General features: G+C 36.0%; 1 protein-coding gene across 5 annotated transcripts in view; it reads left to right on the top strand.

Moving 5' to 3' along the window:
* TARBP1 (tRNA guanosine 2 -O-methyltransferase TARBP1) overlaps positions 1 to 24514 on the top strand; it is a 92573-nt gene extending 68059 nt beyond the window's left edge. For 4 of the 5 annotated variants that reach the window (XM_072647515.1, XM_072647514.1, XM_072647513.1 and 1 more), the window contains 7 exons: positions 5553 to 5749; positions 11391 to 11472; positions 13541 to 13712; positions 19953 to 20144; positions 23071 to 23195; positions 23638 to 23774; positions 24134 to 24514. In XM_072647515.1, the coding sequence (XP_072503616.1) occupies positions 5553 to 5749; positions 11391 to 11472; positions 13541 to 13712; positions 19953 to 20144; positions 23071 to 23195; positions 23638 to 23774; positions 24134 to 24299 (1071 nt within the window). In that variant the 3' untranslated portion in view covers positions 24300 to 24514. Of the gene's footprint in view, positions 1 to 5552; positions 5750 to 11390; positions 11473 to 11711; positions 11808 to 13540; positions 13713 to 19952; positions 20145 to 23070; positions 23196 to 23637; positions 23775 to 24133 lie in introns of those variants that run through there. The other variant, XR_011975424.1, reaches the window with a different exon arrangement.
* The last annotated feature ends 1017 nt before the right edge of the window (positions 24515 to 25531 follow it).

Raw genomic sequence — 25531 nt, 5'->3', positions numbered from 1 at the left:
CAAAACATATTTGCACATTAGCCATATCCCCCCAAAATAAATAAAAGCAAGAAAAATAAAGAAAGGAGAAATACTTCAGTATGCACCTTGAGTCCAGTTCTCTATCTGGAGGTGGATATGTTTCATCCTAAGTTTTTTGGAGTTATGGTGGATCGTTACGTTGATCAGTTACAAAGTGTTTCATAGTTACTATCTTTTTAATATTGTTGTTACTGTGTATATTGTTCACCTGGTTCTCCTCGTTTTTCTTTGCATGAATTCATCTAGATCTTCTCAGGTTTCTCTGAAACCATCTTTCTTGTCATTTTTGTATTGTATCACATTCATGTATCACAACTTGTTCTGCCATTACCCAACTGATGAGCATCCCTTCAGTCAATACTTTACCATAACAAAAAGAACTGCTATAAATATTTTTATACATATGGGTCCTTTTCATTGTTCTTTGATCTCCTTGGGATATAGACCTAGTAGCTGTATTGATTGTCAAAGGATGTACACAGTTTTATAGCCCTCTGGGCATAGTTCTAGAATGCTTGGACTAATTCACAACTCTACTAACAGCATACCTATTTTCCCACGTCCCCTCCAGTATTTGTCATTTTCCTTTTCTATCATGTTAACCAGTCTAATGAGTATGAAGTGGTACCTCAGATTTGTTTTACTTTGCATTTCTCTAATTATTCTTGATTTAGATAATTTTTTTCATATGACTGTTGACAACTTTGAATTCGTCTTCTGAAAACTGCCTGTTCATATTCTTTGACCATTTATCCACTGAGAAATATTTTTATTATTTATATTATATAATAACTATATTACATATAACAGTTATATAATATATGTTATTTATTTTTATTAATTTGGCTCAGTTCTCTGCATAGTTGAGAAATGATACCTTTATCAGATAAACTTGTTATAAAGTCCCCCACTCCTCACCTCAAGTTTTCTGCTTTTCTTATTTTGCCTGCATTGGTTTTGTTTGTGCAAAAATTTGTTAATGTTATGTAATCAAAATTATCTTTTTCACATCCTGTGAACCTCTCTCTCTCTCTCTCTCTCTCTCGTTTATTCATAAATCCTTCCCTTAGCCATAGATCTGACAGGCAGTTTCTTCCATGTTCTCCTAATTTGCTTAGTAACAGGATGAAAATAGTGTTTTGAGATGTTTATTTTGGCAGGGGGGATTGGAAAAAGGGAGATTACCTACAAGTCACTTGGCAGTAATTGAGGCACAGAACACAAAAATCTGAACTAGTGGTGTCAGGAACATGGAGGATATAATGAATTTCAGTGGAAGAAGGGAAAGAAACTACTGACTCTGGAGCCAGAGGACCTAGATTCCAGTCCTGATTCTGGTATTTTTGTGTGTGTTAGGTAGGTCACTTAACTCCTTGGGCTTTCATGTCTTTATCTGTGAGGACTGATGTAAGTCTGGAAGGACTGGAGGTCCATCTAATGTATAACCTCTTTATATTACATCTGAGTAACAAAGGCTGAGTGATCTGGGTGACTATCAGGCAGGACTTGAACACAGCTCATTGTGGCTCAAAAGCAAGTGCTCTTAGATCTTGTTATCCTCTCATTTTCCAGAAGAGGAAACTGAAACTCCAAGTGTGAATTGACTTGCTCAAAGACATTTAGATAATGCATAGCAGATTAAGGATTTGAATTTCATTCCTTTCCAAGTCTTAAGTGTTCTTTCCATTAGAAATCAAATATTCCTCTTTCACATGAAAACCCTTCAGACACTTGAAAGATGGTTTTTAGGGTCTTTTGTGTCTTCTCTTTTTCCTAAATATCTTCATTTAATATAGAACCTCAGGACAGTCACCTTGAGATCAAAAGAAGGCAAAAATATGTAATATTTTAAGATGTATATTTTGATACCCTCAGTTTCAGAAGCATTTTCTTTTTTGTGAACAGAGGGAAATTTGCTTAGAACAGCAGTAATCATTTTCTTTTCTAAAATGTTTCATATGTACCTGCTAAAACCAAATATTTTGGCACCCAAGGGAAAAAAAGTTTTGTTCTTAATTAGTTCCAGAAATTGAGAGTATTGTTATTTTCATTTACAAGGAATGTGGGCAGAATTTCTCCTTCTATTATATAAGAATTACTGTTGTAGACAGAGTTTTGTTATTCTTTGCAAATAAATGGCTTCAATTGCTACCAGCCAACATAAAACTACTCTCAGATCTTGACTCTAGCCACAGTATCATCTTAAATTGAATGTCAGAAATTGAGCTGAATGTCTTTTCCTCCTTTTAGTCTTCTCGTTTTATGTTTAGTTTCTGTCTTTCACAGTTCGTCCTATTGATTCTTCCACTATAACAAATCTCAGTTTGGCCAATTTCTTTTCATTTCCATTGCCCAAACCTCATTTATATTGTCTATGCCTCAACCACTACATTACTCCTTTTGCTGCCCACCTGGACTATGTCTAGCAGATACCACCTCCACACTTCGACCACACCCTAAAGAAATGATCTTCTTCCTCTAAAGTCAGTTTGGTCCATCAGAACTTTTCCTGCTACTCTATCCTATCCCTTTAACTACTAAGTCTTAGTTGTTGGTGTTGTTTCCGTTCTGGTCTTCCCTCCAGCCAAGCAATTATACTTAGCATTTCCCCTACTCTTTCATTCAAAGGGCATTACCTCATTCAAAGTGAGAACCTGAAAAGGCCTTGCATCTTGGGCCATCTCTAGTTGTCCTGATGAATATCAGGCTACTGGATCCAGATGACTCAGGAGGAGAATTGAGGCTGGTGACCTTGCATAGCCCTCCCTCACTCAAATCAAAGTCAACTGCAAGACATGTCATCTTCATTTTCTTGATGTCATGGTCTTCTTCAAAAATGAAGGACAAACACATACATAACTCCCTTGTATATCATACACAACCATTGGTGGTACCATTCACTTCTTACCCTTTAGTCTTAAATTTTGAATATTTCTTCATCCTCTTTTGGTAGTACATATCTCTTTTATCCTAAAAAAAAACTGCTTTCCTTCTTATGTCTGTGGAACCTTTACAGACCTGATTCTGATCATTTCCCATTATCTTTGTAAATTTTACTATTCTCCAGTCTCATTGTAACTAATTGGTCCTTTTTTGTTTACCTATGTATATCAGCTACTCATATATTTGTTTCTAAGTGTTTTTGGAAATGTGTGATAGTGTGTATATAGTGATTCTTGATACATACTGATAACTGACTGAATAAAGGAACCTAATACCATTTTAAAAATGTGCTGAAACTGTGCTGATCAAGTGATTTAACTCCTTGACTATCTCATCAATACAGATTCTCCCAAACTAAATATTAGCAACTTACGTTTGACCTAGGTCAGTTAGGAGGACAAGGGAGCATCTGAGTAGCTAATTTAGTAAGTAACAAAAAAAAAATCAACATACTTTTATTTAAAAGTTTGGCTCTTGTAGTTTCCACATTTAAATAAAGCAAGCTTTTCCTGAATAGTTGCTAACTCTGCCTAACTATATTCTTTTCACTATTTCAAAGTAAACTTTGTGATTTTAAAATAAGGAAAACCCAATCAGTAACGGGAAAGTTTGGTTTTATGTGGGAAAGTGAGCTTGAACTGATGTATTGGATACCTCATCTGGCATGCACAAGTCTCCCTCCTTAAAATCTGTGATCCAGTCAAATTGGCCTTCTGTCTAATCCACCTCTGGCACTCTTACCTCCCATATCTGAGCCTTTGCACTGCTTATGCTCCTTTTGAGTAGGGTTGTTTCATTCTTTGCACTTTTATTCCTGATGCCTAGTGCAATGCTTGATATATAGTAGGCACTTAATAAACATTTGTTGATTGATCACAAGATAATGATATTCCAGAGTCCACTATGTAATCTATAAAAGACAGTTAGCTTTCTACATTTTAGTTTGCTTTCCAGACCCTCTACTGACCTCATAGGGATGTTAAAGTGTTAAATACAAAACACATTTACTGAGCACTTAATGTGTGAAAAGCACACTGTATCAAATACTAAGGAAGAGACATAATTTAGACAAAATGATCCCTGTCTTCAGACAATCTACTATTTAAGTACTTTTAATTTATCAAGCATAGGAGCTATGTAAAGCCTGTGATTGTAGCATTAGTGTAATGGAAAAATCTCCTTATTACTTGTCTAGAGAAGGGTTTAGGATACATAGTTAGTGGAGCTTTAGTTTTTAATTTAATTTTCCTAATGGTCATTTTACTTTTTCTTACAAACTGGTCTAATTTTACAAGATTAGTAGGCAGTGGTGTCAGTTTCTGTGAAGGGCAAATAGTCTTTGAGTTTACTGAAAATAGAATATGAGAAAGCTAAACTGACTTGCTTTTCTTCATACATCTTAATTTCCTACTACTTATTTCTGAGTCCAAGTTGATTAAAGAAGACATAGTAAATCAGTAATGAAGACAGTAGCTCTTTAAGTGGTATCCTATTTTGTAAATACTTGTAATTTTGTCACTTGGCTAGCTCTCAAAGGATATTTCAACTTGCAGTTAGAGAAAAGGTGATAGGAATAGTTGGAGCTCAAGTTTAACCAACACTTTGGTGACTTAGGGCAACCCATAACTTTTTGGGCCTCATCTGTAGAATGAAGGGGGTGGATTAGGTGAACTTTTAAGATTCCATCCATTTAATGCCCCATTAGTCTAAGGTATTTCAGTTAATCAGTAAGCATTTATTAAGCTCCTAATATGTGCCAGGCACTGTGTTAAGTTCTGGGATACAGAGAAAGGCAAAAAACAATCCCTGCCCTAGAGGAGCTCATAGTCATTATAATGGTGGAGACAACAGGCAGACAACTGTGTATACACATGCTTATATGCATGTAAACAGGAAATAATCAACAGAGGAGAAGTACTAGAATTTAGTCCAAAATAACCTAAGTACTAAAGCATTGTTGGTTTGGTTTTGTTTTGTTTTTACAAGTTAATTAATTTATTTTTAATTTCCAGCATTCCCTTCCATAAGCTTTAAATTTTCTCTACCTCCCTTCCCTCTCCCCTCACCAAGATGGTGTGCAATCCAATACGGGTTCTACATATTCATTCTTATTAAACATATTGTTACTTGGTTATGTTGTATAGAAGAATTAGAATGTATGGGAGGAACCATGAGAAAGAAAAAACAAAACAAAAAAATATAGCAAATAATATGCTTCGATCTGGATTCTAAAGTACTTTTTTAAAACATTAAATAACCATGGAGTTGAGAGAACACTTTTTTCTCCCAAGATGCTAATGTAAAAACATCTAATCTAAAAAGAAGTGGTTACATAGGTTTGTTAATTTTCAAGTCCTAATGCAAAGAATATTATTATGATGACTACTGTTTACATGTACCTTTTTACTTACTCACTATAGGCTTTTGAGGTAGGTGGTATGAGTGTTAGTATTCCCACTTTATTGAGAAGGAAGTCTGTTCCCCTTTTACTGAAATGAACTCTCCATCATTTTTAAACCGTTTTTACTGAGCTGGTAACATAATATTTTGTGTCTAAATTTGAAGATTCTCTTTGTCCTTTCTTCTAGAAACCGGTTCTAAAACAAGCTTTAACGGTCGTACTCCAGTGGTGTTTCAACCATAATTTTAGTGTTCGACTATATGCATTATTAGCTCTTAAGAAAATCTGGGCTATGTGCAAAACTTTGCATGTTGAAGAGTTTGATGCTTTAACTGCTATTATAGAATCCAGCCTTCATCAAGTGGAAAATATGCATGGAGCAGGGTATGTAAAATTTTATAATTAGTGCTTTGTTTATTTCTGTTATGGTTGAGCTATAAGATGATATTCGTCCTGTGATATTTTTGCCAGATTGCAGCTGTTTGGTTTTCCTTTATTTTAATGTCGTATTGGATGGACTGTGGAGATACTAAAGCCACTTAGTAAATTTATCTGTCCAGTTTAATGGTAATTTTATTTACATTGAGCCTGATTCTTAACTTTTGTAAATTTTATATATCTAAAGCTTTTATTCTTTGTATCATTTTTATCTATTTTGAGAAAGAATTACTGTGAGATTTATACAAAGGTAATAACCGATTTCAGATTTTTGCACAAAATACCATTATGCAGGTCTGGAACAAAGGGATCTGTAGGAAGTTTATTTTGGTTATATGTGTTAGACTTTCTTTCAGTAGATTATAATCTTATTTGGGGTGCTGCTAAATACTTATTGGTTATAGAAATAATAAGAATTCTAGCAAATACTTATCATCAGATCATAGGATTTAGAGATAAATGGGGATCTTGGAAATCATTGAATCTAACCGAGTTATTTTGCAAATGAGGAAACTGAGACTCAAATAGGTAAAGTAGCTTGCCCAAAGTAACCCTGTTAATAAGTGGCAGAGTGAGAATTCAGACCTAAATCTTCTGACTCCAATATCAGTCCTGCTTTTACTGTGCTTGTTTCTCTGTCTACATCAGTAGACTGATTAGGCTTCCTAAGCCTCTATTTTATAATTAGCTTGAGAATGCTGAAAGGTTTATTAATTTCCAGAGGCTTGGGAAATGAATGTTGTTTATTATTAAAAATGTTGATTATTTATAGTTAAGGCATTAAAAGAAACAGCTTGGCATAGTGAACTAGTCTTGAAGGCAAGATCACACATCTGGTGTGTGACTGTGAGCAGTAATGCCTAAGTTCTCCAGACAGCTAAGACTAAGTTACAGAAAGGAGGCTGATCTGCGTTTGTGAAGGAAAGTTCTTCTTCTAGATTTCCCGACACAAATGAAATCATAGATCCAGGAAAATAAAATTTTGTGTGTGTGTGTGTGTGTGTGTGTGTGTGTGTGTGTGTGTGTATGTATGTGTGTGTGTGTGTGTGTGTGTGAGATATATCTCATCAACAAAAAAACCCCAATAATTTACATTTATGTAGTGCTTTTACGTGAGAACTTGAAGGAATATATTGTATTAACACTTGAAACATAGGTAGCTGGTAGGAGATTTGAAATTATTATGTAAATTATGTGAACTAGTGTTGTATTAGTATGTACAATTTTAATCATCAGAAGGAAAAGTATTTCAGGCAGTCACTCAATAAACATTTCAAGCTGGGAGGGGAAGACCCTTCAGGGTTGCTGTTCCAAAGAGAAACTGTTAGCATTGACATTCACTCTAAGCTAGGAGGGCCCCAGATCCAACCATTAAGTGGAGCTTGGGCAGGGACCTATTGTGGTCCAATCTATGAGCTTCAGATGTCATCCTGATGAATATCTGGTCACTGGATCCAGATGGTTCTGGAGGAGAAAGTGAAGCTGGTGACCTTGCTCAGCCATCCTTCACTCAACTTGAGCAAGTCATGTCATCATTTCCCTGATGTCATGGTTGACTTCAAAAACGAAGGACAAACACAACAACAACAGTAAACATTTATTCAGCGTCTACTATGTGCCAGGCATTTTGCTAAGTGTAAGGGATGCAAAGAAAGGCAAAAGATAATTCCTTTTCTCAAGGACCTTACCGTGTAATGGAGGAAACAATAAGGAAACAAATATGTACAGATAAGCTATTTACAGTATAAATATGAAATAATTGAGAGAGAATGCACTAAAATTAAGAGGGGTTAGGAGAGTCTTCCTGTAGAAGACATGAGGGACACCCAGAGGAAATGCTCAGGGCTGAGAAGTGGAGTCTTTGTAAGAACAGTAAGATGGCCAGTGTTACTAGATTGAAGAGCAGGGCAGGGTTCCCTTCTATAAGGTAAAAGAAGGCTGGAAGGATTGAGGAGGAGATGCAGGTTTTGAAGTGCTTTTATCACCAAAACAGGACTTATAATTGATCCTAGAGATTATAGGAAGCCATTTAAATGTATAGCTTTCATAACTGAATGTAGAATGGACTTGAGTGGAGAGAGACTTGTGGCAGGTAGATCAACTAGGATGCTTTTGCTTGGGTCCAGCTTTGAGGTGGTTGGGCACTGCATGAGGGATTGTAACAGTGTCGGAGTAGAGACGGCAGTGTATGCAGGACATGTTAAGAAGGTAAAATCAGCTGACCTTGGCAAAAGGGGGTGAGAGTGAGAGTAAGGAGTCAAAGGTGACAGGTTGTAAGCCTGAGTGACTGAGAGGCTGGTGGAATCTTCAGTAGTAATAGGGAAGTTAGAAAGTTAGAAGTCAGAAAGAGGGTAGAGTTTGTGTGTAACGATGAATTCAGCTTGGGATGTGTTGAGTTTAAGATGTCTCTAAGACATCTATTTTGAGATGTCTAATAGGCAGCTGCAAGTCTGCAGAGAGGTTGGAGTTGCATAAGTAGGTTTGAGGACCATCTGCTTATAGAAGATAATTGAATTCAATAGGAGATCTGATGACATCACTAAGTGAAATAATTTAGAAGGAGAAGAGATGAAGGCCTAGGACACCCAACAGCCAAGATTAGTGGATGCAGCTTGGCTGAGTATTTGAGCAAAGGAGACTGAGCAGCAGTTCAGTAAGTCACAGAACAGGAGCTAGTAGTGTCATGAAAACCTAGTAAGAAGAGGCTCCCAAGGAGGAGTATGATAATATTGTGGAAAGCTACAAAAAAGACAAGGATGAAGTGTGATTAAAGGCCATTCATTAGTTTGGACAATTAAGAGATTGTTAGTAACTTTGAAGAGATCAGTTTTAGTTGAATGAAACTGGAGGACAGACTTCAGAGAAGAGTTAAGAAGAATGAGAGGAAAGGAGGTGGAGGCACCTCTTGTAGGCAGTTTTCTGAAGGAATTTAGCCACAAAAGGGAGAAGAGAGCAGAGGACAATAGCTATTAGCCATTGGGAAGGATGGTCTGGGGATGGGGAAGACATGGCTATGTTTATAGGCAGTAGGGAAGCATCTAGTAGATAGAGAGATTGAAAATAATTGAGAGGGCCCAGTCTGCTGGTGATGATGGTATAGAAGGGCATCACTTGTGTATGTGAAAGGTTGGCCTTGGCAAGGAGAAGGGCCAGCTGTTTACGAGAGAAAGGGGTGAAGAAGTGGCAGAAGGCAGTAGGGTGATACCTGAGATAAGGAAGAGGGGAGAAGATCTTTCTTCTTTTCAAAGGAATGTCTTTCTCCTTTCTTCAACAACAAAAGTGAGCATCCTCGGTTTTTGAGTAAAATATGAAGCAAGTTTCTCAGCTGAGAGAGTAGGGGCAGGGGGGAAGGAGAGGGTTAGAGCCCTGCAGGTTTGTGGAGGGATGAAAAGGTTTGGAAGAGCTCTTGTGATGGGTGGCATATCAAGTTAATTAAAGAAGTATAAAAGGATTTCCTTGCTGCATCAAGGACCTAATTGAAGTTAAGCAACATAAATTTATAGTGGACTCCTTCAGCATGGTTTAATCTTTCTCCAGCTTCCCTCAGCAGCACATGTGTAGGAGCAAATGCAACAGATGATGAGTGATTTAAGGAATCAGTCAGTGCCAAGTACTGGTACATTGGTTCATTGTACTTGGGCCATATTATCTAAGCATTCTACAGAAATGCTTTCACTGAATGAGGATTAATTTTGTCTTAAAAAAATGGCCATTTGAACAGTATTTCTGCGTTTTATAAAACCGTGCTTGAAGATAGTGACCATTATTGGTGCCCAGTGTCCCTTTTATCATATCGTAAGTAACTCGTTTAATTTAGTACCATGAAAAATTTGTCCTTTAAGACAAACTTCTTTGCTTGCCTTATCATGCAAGACTTTATAAATTACATTATTTCCCTTAGCTACTAGGAAATAGGTAGGTTTAGAACTTAATTGCTGTAATTTATCACTTGTATTACCTGCTAAGATCTATTTCTGTGCACCTTTTCTTTGCCTTTATTTAATTTTTCTTTTAATTGATTTGTTTCACATTTTTTTAGCCTTTCTTAGGTTTTTTTTTGGAAATGAGCCTATAAATACTAAATAAGTGATTTGCTTGAGATTCTCCTAACAATGAAATCAAAGAACTAGAACATGTTCTCTTGAAAATAAGGCTTTATTTTATTTCAGCATTTTTTATTACATCGACTAGTCCATATTTAGAACTCAAAAGGAACAAATAAACATTTGCTGCATGTAATTCCAGTTTTTCTTAATAAGAAACTTATGGTGGAGAATTAGTCATCTTTATGTGCAAAAGACACAGCTATCTAAGGTTCTTGGTTTTCCAACTGTGATTAACTAAGCCAAGTCCTGAAAAAGAATTTTTGCTATTTCTCAGGTGTTTTTTAAAAATATATATTAGTTAATTATTTGCTTTTGAACCATCTGGTATAGTACAAAGAAGAGCACTGAATTCAGAGTTAGAGGATACAGGTATAAAACCTGGTTCTGTCCCTTCGAGTACTCCAGCTTGCATGGCTTTGTGAAGTCACTTTGCCACTTGATCATTTTTCTCATTTGCAAAATGAGTATTTGCCCTAAGTGACCCTTAATAAATCCTTTCCAGCTTAAAAATCTGTGGTCCATTCTCTTCCTCCCACTCTCACTTATAATGTAGTTTGTGAAAACTGGCGAGCTTATTTCCACATGACTTTAGATAAACTCACTATGATAAGGACAAGTAGACCAGAGAAGAAGTTAAAGATAAAAGTTAACTTTTAAAAATTATATTTGTTCTGAAATTTCCAGTTTTTTCTTTCTCTTTAGTGATGGTGATAGAGGTTAAAGCTAAGCAGAAGCATGTGAGGTAGCTGGGCCTTTCCATATACAGGAAAAAAAAGTTGAACATTAGTGATCTAACAGAATTTGTAATTCTGTATTTATTTTCCTGTTTTCAATATAGACATATTCAAATTGTTATAGTCATTTTTACTGATAAAACCATTTAATTGGTCATGAAGCTCATGGTGAGTTTCTAGCTATATCTGGTATTTATTCGTTCTCTTCAAATACGTGATATTGAGCGCCCAAGTAAAATTTTTTAGTTTATTTTTGAAAAAATTTTCAGTTTATCTTTTCCTGATATGTCAGCTGGACTCTGTCTTATTCTTTTAAAATGATCTCTTGCCTATTCTTGTGAAATTGTTTCTTGTAGTAGTTTTTTTCACTTTTATTTGATTCTTAGTGCTTTTGGACGTAGGTCTTGAGGATTGTTAGAATAGATTAATTGCCATACTAAGGAAACCTGGATTCTTTTGTTAGCCTAACTGCTGACTCATCTATGACCTTGAAAATAGAATTTCATTTTCTTGGTCATATTTCCTTTTCAGAGGTATTGTAAGACTGTATAAAATGTATTTAAAGGGTTTTTAATTATCTTGGAGAAATATGCTATATAACTCTGAATTTAGAATGACAAAATTTCAGTTTTCTTTTAAAATATATAATAGCTATTTAAAGTATCTAATTGTTTTTTTTCTCTCTGACTAGAGCTGTAAAACTGAACTGTCTCTCACAGTATCAAATATGTATTTTTTAATTTTTAGGAATGCCAAAAAAAATTGGCAAAGAATTCAAGAGCATTTCTTTTTTGCAACATTTCATCCACTTAAGGATTATAGCCTGGAGGTAAGCATAGAATAGCATTCTGAAATTTTATTTGCTGTGCCCTTAACACTAACATTTTCTTCTTTTGCTGTCATAATTATTGAGGGGAGATAATTAGGTGAAATTTTTTTCCCTCTGTTTACAAGCATCATTTTAGATTTTAGAGTTCTTTTAACTTTATTTCTTGTCATTTTGTAGGTGACTTGAACTTCACTCGAGTAGTGAAAATTAGCTAGTCATTTTCAATTTCTGTTTCTTAGGCAGTGTCTGGCTTGTAAATACTGGAAGGGAATATTTAACTCTAAACAGAAATCTGTTCTGACATTAAATGGAAATGAGTGAAAACATTTGTGCAGGTGAGATTTTGTTGTAACAAAGCACATTATGATGAAAGAACATAGGGTTCGGTCCTTTTTATTAAAACTATGCTTCTCTGTTTCTGGTTGGCTGAAATTCTAGAGCAAAAATTCTATACAGTAAATTATTTGGGAGTAGTGAAATTTTGTTTATATCATTTTAAAAACAGGAACCCCCACCTCCACATTGTTCTTGAAAACAAATAACAAAATAGTACAGAACACCAGAAAATGAAATGAACTATGCGATAAAAAAAAAGCTAATAGTATTACTCTAGTTTTGATTTTAAACCTTTCACTTTTGTGTTTTCCTTTAAATAGTTCCAGAGGATCTATAACCTTAAGTGTCTTAACATGCTATTTATTTAATAAGTTTGTAAATTTACACTATTTATTGTTGGCCCATATTTTTAAATTTACCAACATATGCTATGGTATGTACTTTGGATTTTAATTATTAATTAGAGATATTGGCCCAATTTTAGTTCTGTTATTAAAAAAGTAAGCATTTATTAAAAAAAAAAACCCAACAACCTTGGATTCACTATGTATTAATTATCTTTTGTCAGCATTCTTGTGGCCTGGCTGGATTAACTCCCTTGTATAATATCTTTCTTTGACCCTTTTCTCCTATAATCTCATATTTTTTCCCTCTCCATTCCTCACATAAATTCTCAGAGTTAAATGTCTATATAATGAAATTATATAGATGTCAAGGTACAAAAATGATTCTTTTCCTCCTCCACCCTCTTGCTCCCCCTGCCAAAAAAAGAGGAAGGATATAATGGATGGGAAAATGAAATATAAATTAGTTTTTTATTAAATTTTTTCTGTATTTGTATATGTTTTAGGACATTTTAAATCTAAGCCTTTTGAGGGCAGGGACTGCTTTTATATATCTGAGTTAGTGCTTAGGATGTGGGGTGTTTAATAAATGGTAAGTAGCAATAATAATTATGCCAACTAGAACTTCCACAAGTTTAGTGCCTGTGAACCATGACATGTTAAAGCCGATGATGGCCTAAATAGTTTGAATTTTACCTATATGCTTTTAAAGCAAAAAGGATTGTATTTGCCAAATAGGAATGTTACTTTTTTAGTCTTTCATTAATACAACAAGTTGTTAAGAAATTTGTTTTTTTACTGCTGGGTTTTATTTTTCCCCGTGGTAGATAATTACCAACAGAATTATCATTAACTCAGATTATTAACTCATTAATTATCAATAACTCAGAAATTTATTTATATATTTTCTGTGACCTTTCTTCTGCTTTGCATTTTGCCATTTCATGGTTTTACTTAGACCTCTTTCAGAAGAGGAAGAGTAAGGGAACCACATTTTTTATGTTATTCATTGTGGTAAAAGATTTGGTGAAGGAAGAACTTGAAACTAATAGCTTAACTGAAGCTTTTATATTTACTGCATTAGGAAATTTTAGAAATGAAAACAAAATGGAAGACATGGTCCATATTCTCAAGTAATTTATGATGTACTCCCGGAGCACAAGATATACATACAGAGCACAATTAGAGAATAAGGCTAAAACAGTACTCTTGTGTGTGTGTGTGTGTGTGTGTGTGTATGTGTGTGTATGTTTATAGTATGTAGATAGTCTGACATACTACAGTTAATTAAATTGACTATATATAAAAATTCATAGCACTGCTTATTATGCCTTACATTTGTTTGCTTAAGGAAAGAAATTAAAATTTGTGAACAATTGTTTTTTCAGACCATATTTTATACCCTTCCACGCCTTTCAGAACTTGTTGAAGATGAATGGATCACCATTGGTAAATTCATAAAATTTAATGACATTCCGATAGATTCAGAATTTCAGTGGTACCTTTCTCAAACTGAACTTCGTGAACTAAAACCAAGTGACTGGTCTCAGCAAGATATAGGTAAAATGTGGTTATTTTTTTTTTTTACTGTTGTTTTGATTCCATCTTAGTGATATGCTAATTAATAAATGTACCTATGTTTTTTCACCTCACTATGCCAGTTAGTTTTAATACTCTACTTAGAGAAAAGATATTTAAGTAGATCTCTGAGTTTTTGTAAACAGGGAATCCATAATGTCACAACCTATAATAGGAACCCTTCAATGTTCAGTTAAAGCCATTGACTTTTGTTTGAAAAATTGTTGTAATTTGACATCCATTGAGGGCCTATAACATGACAAAGTATCATAGGTTTAGGGATAATTCCTATCATAAAAGCTAAATTACATAGAGCAGCCTTAAAGCAGTAAGTCAAAACAGAAAGTTAACAGAAATGTGAGGAAAGAGACACCGGAACACACCATAAGACATATATGTGTACACGCACACACGTATATATTTACATGTACACAGTGTATAACATGTACACACATGCACGCATACATGTACATAATGTGTGTATAAAATTTGTAATCATAAAAATGCTATATAAAGGTAAGTTATATTCAAGAAAGTTCATTTCTGTGGGCTCCTGTCTGAAAGAATGAATTACTTCCTGAAGACTTTTACAGTTTTGCTTCTTTATTCTAACTTTGCAAAGGCTAGAATATTATAACAGGATAGATTAAAGACAATAGATATATCCTGCTTTAATAGAATCTACATAAAAACTTTGAATATAGTCTATGCAATGGATGATTTCTATTTCAAAAGATTCTTTACTGAGCAAAGGGTCATATTGTGCTTTTAAGTAGCAGGGTTACCTAAGTATGTATAAAATGATGATTTATGAGAACCTTTTCCAGGACATAATTAAAGTACACCTTGCGGGGGGGCGGGGCAGAGCCAAGATGGTGGAGTAGAAAGACACACATATGCTAGCTCTCCCCCCACAGCCCGTAAAATACCTGTAGAGAGGGACTTTTAACAAATTCTGGAGCAGCAGAATTGGAGAACAACAGAGTGGAGAAGATTTCCAGCCCAGGGTGACCTGAAAGGCCAACAGGAAATGTCTGTTGCACCAAATGCAGAGCGGAGCTCAGCCCAGCCTTGGCCACCTGCAACTGGTGAACAGCCCTCGGGGGCGGAATCTCCAGTCGCAGTAGCAGCGGTTGGAAGATCCCTCAACCCACAGGCACCAGAGGTCAGTGACAGGGTTTTTTCAGCTGGCCAAGAAGGGAGAAGGGCCTTTCCATAGCTCCGGCCTCAGGCAGCAGCCCCAGAGGCCACATGGGGCAGGCAGCAGCAATTCCCATAGCAGCCCCTACAGCAGCTCGCATCCATTGTTGGAATCGTAAAACCCCTGGGGGCACTGAGCAGCTGACTCTTACCTCAGCTCTGTGTAGAGGCCCTGAGGGAGCTGATCTTTATTTCACACTGAATGGCGGCCCTGCCCATGCAGCTTATCTGAATCTCATCCCTCAGTGTTGGCTTGGTGGAACTGGAGGCCAGGTGGTTGTGAAGAGGAAACTGCTAAGATTATGGGCACAAAAATCTCTTCCTGCTTCCAGACCAGGGTACATGCTTGATTGTGCCACCTTGGAGGAACTAAGATCTCACAGATTCCCAGAATATACCCTACTGTTGACAAAGGATCCAAAAGTCAAGTAACTGGTAGGGAAAATGCCCAGAAAAGGGAAAAAAAATGACTATAGAAGGTTACTTTCTTGGTGAACACATATCTTCTCCCATCCTTTCCGATGAGGAAGAAGAATGCTTACCATCAGGGAAAAACTTCAAAGGCAAGGATTCTGTAGCCCAAACATCCAAAATAAATATTCAGTGGTCTCAGGCCATGGAAGAGCTCAAAAAGGAATTTGAAAATCAAGTAAGAGAGGTGGAGGAAAAATTGGGAAGAGAAATGAGAGAGATGCAAGAAAACCATGAAAAGCAGGTCAACACCTTGCTAAAGGAGACCCAAAACAATGTTGAAGAAAATCACATCTTTAAAAATAGGCTAACTCGATTGGCAAAAGAGGTTCAAAAAGCCAATGAGGAGAAGAATGCTTTAAAAAGCAGAATTAGCCAAATGGAAAAGGAGGTTCAAAAGCTCACTGAAGAAAATAGTTCTTTAAAAATTAGAATGGAACAGATGGAGGCAAATGACTTTATAAGAAACCAAGAAATCACAAAACAAAACCAAAAGAATGAAAAAATGGAAGATAATGTGGAATATCTCATTGGAAAAACAACTGACCTGGAAAATAGATCCAGGAGAGACAATTTAAAAATTATGGGGCTACCTAAAAGCCATGATCAAAAAATACGGCTAGATATCATCTTTCATGAAATTATCAAGGAAAACTGCCCTGATAATTCTAGAACCAAGGGGCAAAATAAATATTGAAAGAATCCACCGATCACCTCCTGAAAGAGATCCAAAAAAAGAAACTCCTAGGAACATTGTGGCCAAATTCCAGAGTTCCCAGGTCAAGGAGAAAATATTGCAAGCAGCTAGAAAGAAACAATTCAAGTATTGTGGAAATGCAATCAGGATAACACAAGATCTAGCAGCTTCTACATTAAGGGATCGAAGGGTGTGGAATATGATATTCCAGAAGTCAAAGGAACTAGAACTAAAACCAAGAATCACTTACCCAGCAAAACTGAGTATAATACTTCAGGGGGAAAAATGGTCTTTCAATGAAATCGAGGACTTTCAAGCATTCTTGATGAAAAGACCAGAGCTGAAAAGAAAATTTGACTTTCAAACACAAGAATCGAGAGAAGCACAAAAAGGTAAATAGCAAAGAGATATCATAAGGGACTTACTTCCTACATGGAAAGACAATATTTGTAACTCTTGAAACTTTTTTCAGTATCTGGGTAGTTGGTGGGATTACACACACGCACACACGCACGCATACAGACAGAGAGCACAGGGTGAGTTGAATACAATGGGATCGTATATTGAAAAAATGAAATTAAGGGGTGAGAGAGAAATATATTGGGAGGAGAAAAGGAGAAATGGAATGGGGCAAATTATCTCTCATAAAAGAGGCAAGTGAAAGACTTTTCAGTGGAGGGAAAAAGGGGGGAGGTGAGAGAAAAAACATGAAGCTTACTCTCATCACATTCGACTAAAGGAAGGAATAAAATGCACACTTATTTTGGTATGAAAACCTATCTTACAATACAGGAAAGTGGGGGAGAAGGGGATAAGCAGGGTGGGTGGGATGATGGAAGGGAGGGCAGTGGGAGGAGGGAGCAATTAGAAGTCAACACTCTTGGGGAGGGACAGGGTCAAAAGAGAGAGCAGAAGAAATGGGGGGCAGGATAGGATGGAGGGAAATATAGTTAGTCTTAAACAACACGACTATTATGGAAGTCATTTGCAAAACTACACAGATATGGCCTATATTGAATTGCTTGCCTTCCCAAAGGGGATGGGGAGGGAGGGAGGGAGGAAGAGAAGTTGGAACTCAAAGTTTTAGGAACAACTGTTGAGTATTGTTCATGCATACAACTAGGAAATAAGAAATACAGGTAATGGGGTATAGAAATTTATCTTGCCCTACAGGACAAAAGAGAAGATGGGGATAAGGGAAGGGAGGGATGTTAGAAGGGAGGGCAGATTGGTGATAGGGGTAGTTAGAATGCTTAGCGTTTTGGGGTGGGGGGAGGGGAGAAATGGGGAGAAAATTTAGAACTCAAAATTTTGTGGAAATGAATGTTGAAAACTGTAATTTAAAAAAAATTAAAGTACACCTTTATTTAGAAGAATATTGAATTAATGTTAAAAATACAACTCTGATAGACTCTATTGATAACCTTTTGGTTTAACATCACCTGCATTTCTGTATGCCTCCTTTCTTTTCCTCTTCCCAGAGGTCTATCCCTTAAAATTAAAAATAAAAAAGAGGGGAAATGTTAACTTAAATATTAACTTAAAAAATGGATGAACTAAGAAAATATTTTTTATTTCATTAGATATTTTCCAATTCTGCATAAAAAATTTTTTTAGCATTTAAAAAATATTTTGAGTTCTAAATTCTCTTCCTATCTTCCCCACCCCCTTTTTGAGAAAGCAAGGAATTTGATATTAATTACACATGTAAAGTCACATAAAAAATATTTTCATAGTAGCCATGTTGTAAAAGAAAACAGACCCCCAACAAAAGATCTAAGAAAAATAAATGTTTAAAAGCATGCTTCAGTTTGCATTCCGAGTTTAGCAGTTCTCTGTCTCTGGAGAGTCCTTTGAAATTGTCTCAGAGTAGCTAAATCACAGTTGATCATTCTTGCATTTGCTGTTACTGTGTACAGTATTCTTGCGGTTCTTCTGCTCACTTCTCTTGGTATCAGTTTATGTAAGTCTGGCCAGGTTTTTCTGAAACCACTCTGGCTCATCATTTCTTATACCACACTAGAGTTCTGTCACAATCATATACCACAACTTATTCAGCCATTCACCAATTGATGGGTATCCCCTTGATTTCTAATTCTTTGCAACCTGTTATATTTTTGTAAAAATAGGTGTTTTTTCTCTTTTTTAAAATCTCTTTGCAATATAGATCTAGTCGTGCTATTGCTGAGTCAAAGGGTATGCGCAGTTTGGACGTAGTTCTAAATTGTTCTCCGGAATGGTTGAACCAGTTCACAACTCTACTAACAGTCCAATTAACAAAAGACATTGAAAAAGTCTGGCATTATCTATAGTGTTCCACACCCATTTCCTTGCTATCTTTGCCAAGGAGAAAATCGGCTTCTCACTCTTCTTTGGAGCTAAACTTGATCATTATGATTTCACAGCTTTCTACTTCATTTTTTTTGTTGTTATTTCCTTTTATGCTGTGGTTATTGTGTGTTTTTTCTGCTTCTGCTTACTGCACTTGTATCAATTCATAGCAGTATAGTCATGCTTCTTTGTAGTCATTACTTCATTGTTTTTTACAGCATAGCATTTTGCTGCATACATCCACCTCACCTTGTTTAGCCATTCCCCAGTGTAGAGGGACCTATTTTTTTTTCCTAGTTCCTTGCCAGTGCAAGAGCTGGTATTTTGTTGTATATGTGGAATCTCTGGGTCAAAGCATATGGATGTTTCCGTTATTTTCTTTACATAAAATCTTCCAGACTATTTTCTACTTTGTCAATTAGGAAAGTCCTTCTAAGGTAATTTATATTTTCTGGTTTATCACACACTGGGTTATTAATTAATTTTTTTAATACATTTTTTAGGCTGTTTCATTGATTTTTTTAAAAGCAGTACCGGATAGTTTTGATGATTACTAATTAATAAAATAATTTGATATCTGAAAGTGATATTATCCTTTTATTTCTCTTTTTAAGAATTGTTATCTTTTATCTTCTTGTTCCTCCAAATACATTTTGTCATTCTTTTGTCTAACTTTAAAATATACTTATGGTATTTTTATGGGCAGAGCACTAAATATGTACATCAATTTAGGGAATAGTGTCAGTGAATATCCCTTCAGTTATTTAAGTTCTTTAAGGAACAGGTTGTGATTGTATTCATACAAGTACTGAGTGTCCTCTGTTAAATTCACTCATATATTTTATGGTTTTTTGAATGGGACTTACCTTTCAGTTATTCCCTTTTATTGCTATATGGAAATGTTCATTTTTGTGGGTTTATTTTGCATATTATTACTTTACCGAAATGATTGTTTCTGTTAGTTTCTTTGCTGATTCCCTGGGATTTCCTAAGTAAACTGTCATATCATTAGAAATCTTTAGACCTTTTATTTCTCTTGTAATTTTGCTATTGTTCATGTTTTTAGAACCGCATCAGAAAGCATCAGGGAAAGGGAGCATTCTTGCTTTATTTCTATATTTATTGGGAAAACTTAGTATTTGTCCAATGCATATAAGGCTAGCTTTCAGTTTTAGATACTTTTTATCCCATTAAAAAATGTCCTTCCATGAGTAGGCATTATAGGTTCATTGGCATAAATGTATTGTACCTTGTCAAAGGCTTTTTTTTTTTTTTTTTGCATTGTGTTCATCTAATCATGTGGTTTTTGTATTCTTAAAATATTGTAGCACTGTTTCCCTAATTTTGAACCATCCTTGCATTCCCACTTTAAATTCATCTTGATCAGATCTAGTAAATGATTTTTTAAAAATAAATTGCTGCAATTTTTTGCCAGGATTTTATTTTAAAATTTTCAGTTAATATTCATTAATGATATTGGTTCTAACAGTTATTTTGGATCATCTTGATTTTTTTCTCCTCAGGTTCTAACTCAGTTGAGGGAGACAACCAGTTAGAATGGATTGATGTTCAAAAGAAGATGATCCCTTGGAAAAATAATGTTCCTGATTTAGACCTTGATTTGGTATTTCAGGATCGTGCTGCTAAATTTGGAAAATCCATTAGTAGATTGATTGTAGTAGCTTCACTAATTGATAAGCCAACCAATTTAGGAGGTAATACCATAGTTTTATGGGTTTCTTCTTGGTAGTTTTTACTAACTTAAAAGTTTTTATTGGCTCTTGTTACATTTACCAGCATTATGACACTTAGATGTCTTTTGTAATACATGGATGATATCTGCCCCTTGAGAGAAAAGATCCAGTTACCTCTTGATTCAGTATTTGCAGTATGTTTTTGTATCATTTAGATTAAAATATTTATCCTAGTCTGTTAAAACATTTTCAGAATAGTCAGACAAGTCAGTGGTTATAAAAGCAAGACTTTATTTGGCATGGTTGACTCTAAACAAGGAAAAGTTTATGGCTTAAGGTGAAAACACAGAAGCTATCATAGGGCAACAACAGAAAGATTCAGAGTGATTGCTGGATGTCTGCAGGTTATGGCAGGGAGGAGGAAGGAAATCCTCTAGAGCAGTTGTTCCTCAGTCTTGATATTCAAAATTTCAGCTAGAGTCAACTCATCAATGTAAGAAGGAACTATTGGCATCTCACTGCCTCAGTGACAGTAATTAGCACTTTCTCCCTCTATCCCCTCATCCCCATCATCTCTCCCCACGCTTCCCAAACAATCACTGTTGCTTTTGCTGCTGCTTCTGTAATAGCCAGTACCTCCAAGACTAGAGCAACACACTTTACATGTTGGAGCTGGAAGCCAGCATCTTCAAAACGCATCACATACATATTAGGACAGCCCACACACTAGGGTGACCTAGTGTAGATTGACTACTGAGATAATAGTGAAATAGTGAAAGTCAGTAGTTTTATGGTCATAGGTAGGGGACAAGGTTTAAGGCACCCCTTGTTTGGCCACAATATCCCCTAACTGTGTTTCCCACAATTGTGGGATGTGACAGGTAGGGAGGTGCCACTTGCTAAGGTTGCATGGGAGAATGAAGTTTCCACATGTAAATTTCAGAAAAGAGAGTTTTATCTAAAACAAAAAGCTTGTTACTAGAAAGACTAGGTCTAAGGAAGACTACGCACACTAAACTCAGCATATCCAAGGGAGAATTCATTATATTTCCCCCTAACCCCAGCCTGTTTCTGTTGAGGGTATGTACTGCTGTCCTTCCAGTCACATAAATTCAGAACTGGAGACATTCTTGACTCCCCACTCCCTCACTTTTTAAATCCAGTCAGTAGTAGTTTTCTGTCTTCTGCCACAGTAGCATCTCTCCTACCCAAGTCTCACCAACTCCCACCTGGACTAGCGCAGCTCCCTGCTTCAAGTCTGTCTCCTCTGAAATCCTCTACTCATCTGCCCAATCAGATATATTTTAGAGAGCAGGTTTCATCGTGTCACTCCTCTGGCACCTCAGACTCCTCATGACCCACTTTTTCTCCCAGTCTAATTACACATTGCTCCCCCCTTACACATTTCACAATTGAGCCACATTGTCCTGTTCATTGTTCCCTATACATGAGACCTCCTGTCCTGTCTCGGAGGTGCCTTTGCATAGGCTGGAGCCTTTTCCTGGAATGCCTGAGATTCCTCCTCAGCTCTGCTCCTTGGGACCCAAAGATCTCTTGAAGCCTTATTTCATGTGCATCCCTGTCAGTCATTTCATCATTCTTCCTGTTGTCAGTCTCCCCTGCTAACCCCATTACACCACCACGCCCCCCCCCCCCCCCCCCCCTCATTGAATGTTAACTCCCTAAGAGCAGGGGCTGTTTTTCTTTTCTGTTTGTATCCTAGCATTTAGCATAGTGGTATATATGGTAGCCACTTAAATGCATGACTACTGAAAACTAAATATAACAGGTAGTATGTCTCAGTTTATTCTTCCCTGCTACTTGTACATAGTATCTTTCAGCCTCCCTAGAAAATATAAAGGCCCTACCAATTTTGAAAGTCTTCAGATAAGTACCTAGTGATTAGTCAGTCTACCAAAATATGTGCTAGACCCTAGAGATGCAAGTGAAAAGAACGAAACTTTCTATTCCTAATGAGCTTACATTCTAATGTAGAGATCAATTCATATTAAAATATAAAATTAATAAAAGTAGTTAAATATAAGGTAATTTGAGCGGGAGGCCCCTAGCTACTGTAATCAGGAAAAACTTCATGCCGAAGACGGTACCTGAGCTATATCTTAGAGGAGGAGAGTAACTCAGGTCTAGGTAAGAAAGGAGTGCATTCTAGGCATGGTGGGGAGCCAGTACAAAGGCAAGATGAGAGATGGACTACACTGACTGAGGAAGAGAGAAGGCTGGTTTGACTGGATTGCAGAAGATAAGGAGCAGTGTCCAGTGAGGCTGGAAAGATAGCTAAGCAGAAGAGTTTATATTTCATCCCAAAGGCAGTAGGAAACCACTGGAGTTGATTGAGTAGGGCATCACATCAGATCTGTGGTTAAGAAAAATCACTTTGGCAGCAGCATATGGGATGGTATGGAGCTCAGTTAGGAGTCCTTAGGCAAGAGATGGAGACTTGAACTAAAAGTAGCTGTGTGAATGGAGAGAATGGTTTGGATGCAAATGTTATGAAGGTGGAAATAAGACCTGGTAATTCATGAAGGCTAATGGAAAGTGAGGAGGCCTGATTAATGCTGAAATCCAGAATCTGAGACACTAGAATGATGGTCAGTGATACCTTTGACAGAAATAAGCAAATTTAGAAGAAGAGGATTTAAAGGGGAAAGAGTGTTCCATTTTTAGACATGTTAATTTGAACTGGTATCTGCTAAGGTTAAAGAGAGGTTCATCACCAGCTTGGCTGAAGGGTAATACATTTTTTGGTCACAAAAAGTCTCAAAGGTCAACTTTTAATATAGTTGTGGTTGAGTAGCCATCTACGTTATGAAGAGAGAATATCCACATAGGCAAATTACAATTCGTAAAGTATTAAAGTAAGTCTGTGTAAGCTTAATGTTATAAAAGGAAATACACAATTTTGACACTTTTAAATTTGGTTTTATAGGTTTGTGCCGGACTTGTGAAATATTTGGGGCCTCAGCTCTAGTAGTAGGAAGTCTTCATTATATCAATGATAAGCAGTTTCAGCATCTTAGTGTTTCTGCAGAACAGTGGCTTCCTCTGGTGGAGGTGAGTAAAAAGTAATTTACTATGTAATTATTTGGAAATGTTTTGTAGAATTATTTTCATTTTTAAATAGCATTTCTGTGGAAATTTTATAGTAAGCCTACCTTAAAATACCCTATAGTAGGTAGTCACCCCTTAGTTCCTTCTTCCTCATTTATTGTTGTATTTTTATTGGCTCTAGTTGTAGTCTTACTGAAATGACCTAATTATCTTGTTTCAAGTCAAACTCATTATATAGCTTGTTCATTTTTACATGCTAGCAAATTTAATGAACAAAATTATGGCTTACATAAACTCTTCTAGAAGGTGTGGTAGCTTTTTTTCTTGAGAATTTTACATACTAAAACTTTTCTTGAAATTTTTCTGGTATTGATTTTTCTTTAAGAAGAGTTATAGGGTGAAATTTTCTAATGTTTGAATTCTTCATTCATTTTTTAAATTTTAGGTAAAACCACTTCAGCTTGTTGATTACTTACAGAAGAAAAAAACAGAAGGCTATACTACCATAGGTGTGGAACAAACTGCCAAAAGTTCAGACTTAACAGAATATTGTTTTCCTGAGAAATCTCTGCTCTTACTGGGGTAATTTCCTTTTGTCTGGTACTTCCTTTTTTTCCCCCAATAAGTTGATAAATTCCTCTTTGCCTTAAGGATAGCGACATCTGAGTTAGCTTTTCTGTGGTATCATGTGGCATTCACGTAGATCTGTTCAAGAAAGGAAGTCTCACTCATTGGCTAATGGTTATATACTCACAGGAGGGTTTTATTCCCATTATCCTCTTAAGTTTTGGCTTTGTATAGAACATGAACTCAGGATCGCCTGTGTTTTTTGTTTTTGTGTCCTTGTATTATTTTTCTTGCATCCCCATGTTAAAATCTAATATTCTCGTTTCATTACAACTATATGAAAAGCTGCCTTTGTTTCCTTTTCTCCTCCTTAGGAATGAACGTGAGGGAATCCCTGCAAATCTGATTCAGCATTTGGATGTGTGTGTGGAAATTCCTCAACATGGCATCATACGCTCCCTTAATGTTCATGTGAGTGGAGCCTTACTTATTTGGGAGTATACTAGGCAACAGATAATCAAGCAAAGAGATGCAAAGTAATTACAAAAACAGAAAGTTTTGTGCCTTTTCTGAACTGAATGGTGCTATTGAGATATATTTTTAAACTCTATATGCATGTATTGGAATAGGCTAAACTTTTATTGAGAATAATTTTGTATTAAGCTTTTTGTGGTATATTTATTTTACTGTTTTAAAATATTAACTGAAATAAGTAACTGTTTATTCTTTAATAAAAATTATAGCTCTATCATTCATATTTCATTTCAAGAAATATTTATTAAGCTCTAGATGTGTTCAGAGCCCTGTTCTAGGAAAGTGGATAATACAGAGTTTAGATAAGACACAGTCCTTGCCCTCAAAGAACTTACCACCTATTATGCTGACATATCATTTATAGAGATAGCTATAATACAAAACACATGATGATGTCTATTTGAGAGAGGTTCGAAAAGTGCTGTATAAAGTCTTGGATGTAGTTGTCAGTCATTACCAGGGTTGGTGGTAGGGAGAAGGTACTACTTAAATCAGAATCCAGCCAGTGAAGGATATCAAAGTATTGAACATATGGAGAGTAGAGCTGAATTACAGTACAATTGAAGGGAAGCTTTGTGGAATCTTTATAGCTTGTTTCACATCCATTAGCTGTGTGTAGTATGCAGGGAGCTTGGGTTCAAAATTCCATCCCTGGGCCTCCATTCCCTCATCTGTAAAATGGAGGATCTGGACTATATTACTTAAAGTCCCTTTAGCCTCTAGTTCTTTAAGTATTTGATTTTCCTAATAGCCCTGGGAGATGGGCAGGGCAGAAGAGCTCCCAGTTTTCTAGATAAAGAAACACAGCTTCAGAGAATAAAATGCAAAGTCACAGGATCATTGAGGATGCGGATAATTAAAACCTCAGCCTTCTGATGCCTAGTGTTTTCTGTTATGCCTTAAAAAGATATATTCTAATTTGGAACTCAGAATTAAAAAAAAAGAATGCTAAAATTGTTTTTACATGTAATTGGAAGGTATTACATTGAAAAGGTATAATTTCATTTAAAAAGGTAGTCTCTGTGCCCAGTTACCCTTTTATGACTTCTGAAAACAAAGAGGTAAGAGTAAGAATAGAGGTATATAAATCAATAGAGTAAGCTTGCTGGTATCTTGAGTTTATTATGACAGGTGTCAAACATTTCTGTTTTATAAATGCAGAAATGTGACGGTTATGGAACTAGAAATAAAAGTAATGTGACCCCAAGGGATGACCTCTTGATTTATATCTTCTTAAA

The sequence above is a fragment of the Notamacropus eugenii genome, chromosome 2, assembly GCF_028372415.1.
Source record: "Notamacropus eugenii isolate mMacEug1 chromosome 2, mMacEug1.pri_v2, whole genome shotgun sequence".
Classification (NCBI taxonomy): domain Eukaryota; kingdom Metazoa; phylum Chordata; class Mammalia; order Diprotodontia; family Macropodidae; genus Notamacropus; species Notamacropus eugenii.
This window is presented reverse-complemented; position numbering and strand designations above follow the sequence as displayed.